Below are 9,702 nucleotides of genomic sequence, written 5' to 3'. Positions count from 1 at the left end.
GGGAATGATGGGCTTTTAAGTTAGGTAACAGTTGTATTCCCATATACGAATTAATTTATGGATTTACTCAGAACTTGTTTTTTCTCAAGTAATTAAGGGCGTAATTCCATAAAATACACATGCATGTCAATATGTGTTTATCATTTCAGACAACCTTAAGAGTATTATTACATCCCCTCTCGCGCCAGCATGGATAGGGTATAGAAAAATATAAACATACAATTTAAAGTCTTACTCGATATGTTTCTTAGATTGCAAAACAAATATGATTCTATCAGAAAAATATATCATTAATAATGTTTGTGCAATTTATATTTTTGAGAAGCATTGACAGTTGTGGCATCGGGAAGGGTAACAAACACTATTTTATGTATATTTCATTCAGTGATTTAGTTCATCAGTAATTATGTATTAAGCTAGGCATTAAATATTTTAATGGTTATTTTAAATTAAAAATTGACAGACAATATTTTCTTAAGTCTTAAATTATTATTTCGAATATACAAAAAATAAATATGAACATTACAAATCAAACAATCTTATATTTTATAAAAAAAAAACAGCTAACTAAGTCTTAAAAAATCGACTTTAATGAAACTATTAAATAAGTACGATATAGTATGTTCATTATTAGTTTCACCACAGTCCACATACTGTTACCATTCGTAAATTGTGTCTGAAATATTTAACATTCCGCTTAAAAGAAAACCACTGCCTTTTTCTATTTATTTAATAGTCACAATTCAAAATCTATTGGTGGACCATATTGACAACAGGTGAAATCTACCAAGTTCCAAATTGAAGGACAGACCACGCCATGACACTCCCCGTTCGATTACATTACGAAATGCATACATGGCCGTAAAATGAACATTTATAAAAAGTTTAACAGTTTTCAAAACACCGACAAGTAACTGTAACGGTCTTGAATAATATAATCTGAAAAACTTTGTTATATCGGGATAGTTAATTGTGCGTTCCCAAAAGTTTGCATAGTATTCGTATTCCCGAACTGCTTATTAACGCTTGTCAAAATATTGCCCATAATATTTCTGTTTCCCCTATAGAAAAGAGTACCCGTAACCAATGATTGCAACTAGTGAAAACTTGTTTCCATTACAAAACATTTGATTGTCGGGTACCTCAACACGGTTTAAGCCCGGTATAACTGACACCCCAATGTCTAGAGAGGGTTTTAAAAATTTGATAATTTATAATTATTATTAGATATCATACCATGTTGATGTTCTCAATATATGTGTATCCCACATTCTTGAAAACCAGGACTAGAGGGTTGTAAAGGATTTCATATATTCTAAGCGTCCTCCTTGTGGATGTACCATTGACCTGAAACTACTGCTCGATAAGTAAATGACTACTAGTAGTATCGAAACGGTTATGCAAAAGTATGCGTAACTTAGAGCCAGTCAAACAATATTTTAATATTTACCGTAATATCAGGTCATATCAACACTAACATTCTTTTTCTTTTTTGTTCCTTGTCCATTTAAGATTTGTATCTCTAACCAACTCTTACCCTATACATTATGCAAAATGTAATGATAGACAGACATCAAATAACCGGATCATACTTAGCAATGGCAAATGCTTACTAATGTTTTGTTATATTCTGTTCTGTTTCTTACCAGCAACAATAGCTCACCCTTTTCTCCCAAAAGACGAGCTTAAAAAAGCGGACAGACCTTGCTCCTACCATCGGATATACTCGACAGCGGACTCTATACGAAACCTAATATAACAAGGTTTAAGGGTTATTTTTAAAGTTAATGTTCTGTTCTATTTGTTACTAATTCTTTCTCGTTATAACTGTTCACATTTTTCTTCCAAAAGAGAGTTAAAACTTAGGACATCACTAACTCCTACCATTGCATAGACCCGACATCGGACTCTTTACTATACCTGTCCATACTTGGCAATGGCAAATACTCAAAAACATTTTTTTTCTTAAACCATATGTTATTTAAAAATATGATATTGTTTGCATATATTTTGATAGAAGAGTCTTAGTCTTAATAAAAGCATAGTTTCATAAAAATCATTCGTCTTAATTTTGCAAAAGCAAAAAACAAAAAACGAAAGTCAGACAACATAAAACAAACAAAAAATGTCTCGGCCTAACAGCCCGACATTGTTTTAGCAGAAACATCCCTCGATCTCACCCAAGCCAGTGTTATACCCTCGTAACTAACTCGTGTCATAAACTATAACTATTACTCACTTTTTGCTTAAAATCAAATGCAATAATTTCAACTTTCATGAGAAGTAAACATATACTCAATATCATGTTATCAGACAGAAGCTCTGGCTCGTTTAAATGTTTGCATTGAACAAAAATCGTTCACCAGTCTCGCCGCACCTTATGCATTAATAAAAATGAAAACAGGGGTGCATATACACACAGAAGAAGAAAATAATAATGTATATCGGATTCGTGTTTATTCACGGTGAAGAAGTCACAAAACATTTTGTCTGCACGATCTTGCCTCTTTTTCTGATATATCAGTGTGAAGTATTTGTAAAGCATTATTATTTAAAGGGTTTGCCGGTTGTTTTGAAACAATTCATTTTTGGATCGAAACTGAACATGCTCAATCAAAACTAGCCTACAATTTTAATAAATTTTAGCGTTTTGGGCGGTCTTTAAGAATTTTTGTCGGTTATGTAAGCCATTTCAATATCATAAACCAAAACAAAATCAAACCAAAATCTAGAAGGAAGAAGGAAACAAAACACTAAAAGTATGTATATACAGTCGTATACAAATCAACAATACAGCGCACATATAGCCCATAATGTTTGTGGTGTACTTTCATGTTTCACGCGTCATTAGGAATGAAGATTATAGGGCTCTTTTTATTCGTAAATTGACAGTGTATCACAATGACAAGAAAAATCAGAGCCCTCATTTTATTTTATTTTATTTATTTATTTATTTTTATTTTTTTGTAAAATATATTTATATTTATTACATGCTTTTCGGTGGTTTAGAAATATATCAGTGATATAAAACTGGTTATTTCACTTTTGAAACAGTGAAATTAACACTTTGATAATTTCACTGTTTTGAATTTAAGCCCCTTACGTTGTTTCAGTGAAATACCAGCGTGCACAGTACTGGGTACCAACTTAATGACGTGACGTCGTAAATGACGTCACGTTGTATTATTATTTGGCGCGCTTTTCATTCAGTATTAGGTTTAATGTCTTTTTAAAACGTTTCTTTGCATGTAATAAATAGAAAATTTGTTTAGTTTAGTGTAAGATCGAAATATATTTCACCTTGCGAACACCAAAAGTTCATATTTCACTCGTGGCTGAAATATACCTTTTGGTGCTCACTCGGTGAAATATATTCCGATCTTTCACTGAACTAAACAAATATCCTCTATATCATGTTTTTTTTTTCATTTGTTTGTATTTCATTAATATAATATATGCAAACACAAATATAATAATACGCTCAATAATGTTATCAATGTTCATATATTGTAAATAAAAATGTTAAAGATATGTTTTACATTTGAATAAATGTGAAAGTTGCCGGATTACATTCTTAGGATCAATGTAGTAATGAATTGTTTTATTTTACATCTTTTTATTCCATTTGCATTTCTACATTACAAAATCCAAAAGTATAACTTTATCTTTTGTTTCACATTTGATATCCTATAGTTTATTAGGGCATAATCATTGAAGTAATTTGTATATTTTTTTGTACATTTTACTTGAAAGTTGGAAATTTTGAAAATTTTTTTTTACGAGGGTGACCCGGGTTTGCTGGGGGGAAATTTATTTTCAAATAGAATATGTTTTAATAGAAAAACAAAGAAGGGGTTCCAAAAGGGGTTTAACAAAAAGCTAAAAGGAAAACATCCCAAAAAAGTAAATGTTTAAGGGCTGTTTTTGATTTTAAAAACCTTGAAATTACTTTCAATTAAATTCATAACATTTAAAATTTAATTTTCAGTAAAAAATTACTTAAAAGTTGAATTAACCCCATTTACCTTCTATTGTCTTTGGGGAAGATGGGGTCCTATATCAAGGTTAAGAAATTTCCCAAGCCACAAAAAATTTAAGAGATGGTTTAAACCCAATGTTTTTGTTTTCCCAAAGGGTTTCTTTATGGCATATTGGGAAAAAAAAAATTTCAATGGTCCTTCAAATTTGATAGACGCTGGATTCAAAGACTGACGCGGATAGTTCTAGATATTTTCTAATATTGAAGTTATATTTACGGTTGTTTGCCAAAATTATATCTTCAAAACTGTTGTTTAATCCTTTGGATTGAGTCAAATTGTGTAATTATGTTGATACTTAAAATGTGTTCTTTCGGTAACTCTTTTTGGCATAGTTTACGCAGAATGGGCATGCGCAGAAAGTGACTAATCTCATCATGTAAAAGGTTCATGAAATGAATTACACGTTGAGGGGCTTCTCCATTTTTAATGTTTGCAGATTGTCAGTGATGTCCTTTTTTTTTGAATAAATGATATTCAATCTGATCAAAGTTGGACCCTACTAAAAACTCTTACGTCATTTTTATATATTAATAAAACCATGTAAAATAGACATTTCATATACGGTTGCTACGATAAAGACATAAACTTAACGATTTTAATACAAAAGCTTTCATTGGTCATTAAGGAAGAATAAAAATTTCAATTGTTTTATTTCTACACCCGTCTCTACGCCTATAAAAGGGCAAATTGTTTTCTAAATATAAACGTCAAATGGGGTTAAATTAATTTTATCAGTGACAATGAATCTAAGAGTCTAATACTGTTTTTATAAAAAATTTTTCTTTTCTTGGACTGCGCGAATTTGGACGACGGTAAGTTATTTTGTAGATATTAAAATGAGGTAACATAATTATGTTCTATATGATCATTACTTTACAAAAGCTAAAATTTATTTTTTATTTTAAAGTATATTATAACCCTTCTCGTCAATAGGTCTCGATGAAATTCTTGTTTACACATATATGAATTGTTGTTCTCTAATTGTCGCATTAATTAATTAATTTATTTATTTATTTATGTTATTATTTTATTTTTTTATTGTTTTCTTAATTTCTGAAGTTATGAATAATACAAGTCTTTTTTAAGATTAGAGTTAAGTATCAACTGAAATTTGTGGGATTCATTGCGCATTATCTTTGATTAATTCTTTAATTTTACCTGTGAACAGAGCTTATATCTTCGTTTTAAAAACTGCATATTTTAAATTTTTTAAATGCAATCAAATGATCAAAGCAAAAACATTTTTTTTTTAAAATTTGCATCTCTGTTTGCTTCTTTTAATTTAAGTTATCTAATTAATACCATTATTTTATCTCTGGTAATATATGGAAAGCATGTACCAGGTTCAAAAGAAAATGACAGCAATTCAGATCTTTAATCTAATGAAAATGTACAAAACAAATAGTTCATAGTGCAAGTGTAATCAAATCGCATATAACTAAATCATTTCTCTTTTTAAACATATTTTTCTTCCTTTTTACCTAATTCTTATGTTTTTCCTGTGTTTTTATACATTTTACTTTTATGTATGTATATTAGACTATTATTTCACAACCGCAATACAGATTTTCAACAAGAACAACTAACATACGAGTGAGGAAAAATGTTGGTGCAATGTAAGTAGTTTTTATGGTTTTACAAATTTGATTTGACCTGTATACATGATATTAATATTGATTTATTCCTTTATATTGTATGATAATAATAATTATGATGATAGATGACATTGTATTTTTGATTATTTAAAGTACATGGTGCGGAGTATTTAAGACTGTCTCGCAATATTTCATTTCATTCTTTTTAAAATATTAATAAAACTCCAGCGAGATAAAACCATGTCAGAACACAAGCACTTAAATAAATGTGCACGTAGTTTATGGATAGTCTGTAAATTGCACAGGACAATAACGACATTACTATTGAATGAAAAGAGATATTTGTATTTCTTTCTTTTTGTTAGGTTTGCAAAAATGTTTTTTCACAAAGTAACCACATCCTTTTGTGTTTTAGGCTTACAATGTTTCTTTTTGTATCTACAATCAGCGGTACAGGTATGTTAAAGCATTCATTAATTTTCTTAAAGTAATGTTTTGTGTATATTATTTCCTTAGGATTCGTGAAAGTCCGGTATTATTCGTCCCTTTCCGTAAATTATATTTATTTGAAAGCAATTTGCTGATAAGATCGACATTCATATTCCTTTAGAACACGTTAACACATGAACAAACCGGACTATTCAAAATAATACTAAAATTAGTTCTGTACTTGATAAGATCTTAATAAGATTGTTTGCAAAAGAGTTAAATGAATAATCAAACGTTTTTTTTTGTCATATTTTTAAATTATTACACTTTTGAATTAGCGTAACACTAGTTTTTCATAATTTACTGCATCTTTGTTAAGTAGTAAAAAAATTATGTTGTGTCCACATCTGCATCGACTTGTGATTTAATACCGGTCCAGTTAAACAAGCGTTTTATACTCACTCTGAGTAGATATTATTCTGTGAAATAATATGCGCAACTGAGCCACACCATACAGATTTTATTTTAGTAATGCTAAGCAACAAAGACTTGTCTTTATTTAATGCGTAATTTGATATGAATTTCTCAATGAACGAGTGTAATATTAATACAATTTTAAAAATTATTGATTATTTAAAAATTATATATTTAAACATATTTTGCAATTCCTCAATCACACTAAGAGTCATCGTTATAATTATTATCATAATATATATTTTCAAACCATATTTCAGCGTCTCTTTCATGCTTCACGTGTTCTGATGCACTTAGCTTAGGAGAATGTACGTCCATTGAAACATGCTCCGAAGGAGAGGTATAATAACACATTCAATAGTTGAATGAATAAAACAGTATTTTAGTCAATGTTTTGTTTAAACATTTGCAAGGTATTACATGTAGTTGTATTGTAAAATTTTGAACTATCACTTTTTGAGTGAGACCATGTTTATCACTGTTATATCATTATTAAATTTTGGAATTTCTTTGAATATCGCGTCTTGCACATCTATGTAACAGACGTTTATAAATAAAAATAGACGATTTTAACAGCTAAAAATGACTGTTTTCTTTCAGACTTTACTTTTAAGTTTCTTATCAGCGTCTTATTAACCTAGTAGTTGACCTACTTTCTTACTCTTTCTAGTAACATTTATTCAGATAGACGAGGCGTGTAAATGAATGATTAAATAAACGGGAGAGAGGGAACGTTTATAGACAGTCAGAAATTAAGACAAAGACATGCATTCAACATTTTGACTGTTTCTAAGTGATCATGTTTCTAGTTCGCAAGATTGGGAAATCTAACGCAAAGAAAGACATCAGTTGCAGTTATTTGTGATAAATCTAGTCGTATGCCGCGGTTTAGAAGTGGTTTGGTGGATGGTTGTGTAGGTAGATAGATAGGCAGGTTTTCCAAAAACAATATACATGTGATATTACTAGTACCATTTTTTATATTTTTCTTGTAGGTTTGTTACAAAAAACGAGACTATACCAGTCAAGTGCAGTTTAGCCTCGAATGTATTGACAAGAAGGTAATCTTTCATTTATTCCGTTTATTTAGTATATTCCGTTTGTAGGCAATTTATAAATGATAACTTTATAATTTGAAGATATCATTTTTAAATTGAAGTTGAAACCGTTTGAATGACGATTCTAAAAGTCGACTAGCATTAAACAAGTAGTGTTGAAGTTGTAGATGAGTGCATCTAAAATTTGATATGAAAGAAAGAAAAGAAAAAAAAAGATTTTACAATTGTCAAGCTTAAGACCCAATAAGTTTGACTTAAAATGCAGTAGCTTTATTGGGGGAAATTTACCACAAAATATTGTTTTAAAAGATTAGCATTGTTATTTCAGGCATGTGCTGAAATACAAAATACCTCCGAAGTTCCAGTACAGAAAATGAGTGCTGACAAAAGTTATTGCCAAGAATGTTGTTCGACAAGCAAATGCAACAAGGACATTTGTACATATCCTCCAAGTAAGCTATGTTTTCTACGTCGCACCAATACTGTTGAAGGTCATAGGGTGACTTCTCAGTTTTTCTTGTGGTGGAAGACATTACGTGCCCTTCCTTGCATTATTTCAGGCACGAATGGGTACATGTACTAAAATTGAGCAATGGTTTAGTTTTGAAAGTTAACTGTAAAATCGACTCCCAACCCTGGCGGTATTTGAACAAACATACATAAGAAAAGGAAAGTGGTTTCAAATAAAAAATACCTTAACCACTCGGTCACAAGTATTTGCAGTTTCCATGAATGATTCTGCATGCGCTGGACATTCAATTATGAGAAAAATCTATGTTAAGTAAAATATTTTCTTTAGCAGACAGAGTGCTCAAATATTGTCTAATTGACTAGATTTTTTTTCAAACAGTTTATCATGTTAAACTGACGTTAAATGTAACTCTTTATAATTTCAAATTGGGTTGAATTAGACTATTTATATTTCAGAAATTGCGTTTTTGTATAATTTATAGGACAATTTATCCTCAAGCAGACAAAATACAGAATGCAGTCATTAGGCTTTAGTAAAAATCTGTATAGTTCATCATTTAGTTGATCTTACTAGCTTAAATGAATTGCATAACTATTAATTGCACATAGACAAGACAGTCGTTTGCTTCCCGTTCATTTAAATATTGATAAAAAATTCATGACAATTATATCTCAGAAATGGGGTGTATTGGTCATTTGACTTTCGCCGCTCGCTCGATTAGTACTCAATCACTTTCGCATATAACAATTGCCGTTTGGACATTGTTTTTGTTTTCTACAGACTCTGAATGCAAGGATAGCAAACATGTTGATTGTGCTCAATTGAACTCAATGTCCAGTATATGTGAAGTGAAAAATGAAGCCAAGAAAATTTGTCCACGGTTTTGCGACCTATGTAATTTAGGTATGTATGCTACTTGTATGTCGGTTATAGTAATCAAATCATGTATTTGCAGCAGTATCATAAATAACATTATCGTCACTGGCCAATACTAATTGACGTCATAATTGGTTGTTATTGTTGTTTTACATATTATGTAAAACTTTGTAAGGAGCTCGTAAAAATGTGCAAAACATTTTACAATATTACTTTTAGAGAAATATGAAATATAAAATATATCTTGAAGTTGATGGTGGTTGGTCGTCGTGGTCACAGTGGTCATCGTGTGATGTCACATGTGGGAATGGTTTACTGTTGCGGCAGCGTACATGTAATAATCCGACACCATAAAATGGTGGCCTTGACTGCCCAGGAAACAAAATTGAAAAGAAATCTTCAATTATGTCCTGGTAAATTCATTGAAATAAAATATTGTTTATACTTAAGAATATACTCAAAGAGTTGTATTATTATTATCTGCAAGTTGTATAAGATTCATTATCTATGCAATTGATGTTTATTTAGTAACTTAATCATCAACTCCTTTGAATATATTTCGGCTGACTTTAATATTGTGTTTAGATCACATTTGTTCAACTACACATAGTATGTTTCCCCATGTATGTATCACTCATGCGTGTAATTGTGTCAAACTCAAAAGGTTAGTGTCAAGTAAGCAGGAACGTTAATCATATTTTGGGTAGTACTCATATTGCATCAATAGTCACTTTATTTATATATAAAGAGCTTAATTT

The 9,702-nt window shown here is 30.2% G+C and overlaps 1 protein-coding gene and 1 long non-coding RNA gene across 2 annotated transcripts; both read left to right on the top strand.

Moving 5' to 3' along the window:
• Positions 1 to 5,165: 5,165 nt before the first annotated feature.
• Positions 5,166 to 7,600, top strand: LOC132738485 (uncharacterized). The gene is made up of 3 exons (XR_009626880.1): positions 5,166 to 6,091; positions 6,799 to 6,878; positions 7,534 to 7,600. It is a non-coding gene; the product is annotated as an uncharacterized LOC132738485 (long non-coding RNA).
• Positions 7,601 to 7,932: 332 nt separating this feature from the next.
• LOC132738484 (thrombospondin-2-like) lies at positions 7,933 to 9,338 on the top strand. The gene is made up of 3 exons (XM_060725988.1): positions 7,933 to 8,048; positions 8,849 to 8,971; positions 9,195 to 9,338. The coding sequence occupies exons 1-3, from the start codon at positions 7,970 to 7,972 to the stop codon at positions 9,296 to 9,298; spliced, it is 306 nt and encodes a 101-aa protein (XP_060581971.1). The 5' UTR covers positions 7,933 to 7,969; the 3' UTR covers positions 9,299 to 9,338.
• Positions 9,339 to 9,702: the final 364 nt, after the last annotated feature.

Source organism: Ruditapes philippinarum, unplaced genomic scaffold (assembly GCF_026571515.1).
Source record: "Ruditapes philippinarum isolate M1 unplaced genomic scaffold, ASM2657151v2 ctg10131_1_1_1_1, whole genome shotgun sequence".
Lineage (NCBI taxonomy): Eukaryota > Metazoa > Mollusca > Bivalvia > Venerida > Veneridae > Ruditapes > Ruditapes philippinarum.
The sequence above is the reverse complement of the archived record's forward strand: the minus strand, read 5'-3'. Positions and strand labels throughout refer to the sequence as shown.

Bases quoted from the DNA above. Each gene is read 5' to 3' on its own strand.
- LOC132738484 (XM_060725988.1), top strand. From the start codon at position 7,970: ATGAGTGCTGACAAAAGTTATTGCCAAGAATGTTGTTCGACAAGCAAA. The intron at 8,049-8,848 runs GTAAGCTATGTT...TGTTTTCTACAG, and splicing joins CATTTGTACATATCCTCCAA to ACTCTGAATGCAAGGATAGC. The intron at 8,972-9,194 runs GTATGTATGCTA...TATATCTTGAAG, and splicing joins TTGCGACCTATGTAATTTAG to TTGATGGTGGTTGGTCGTCG.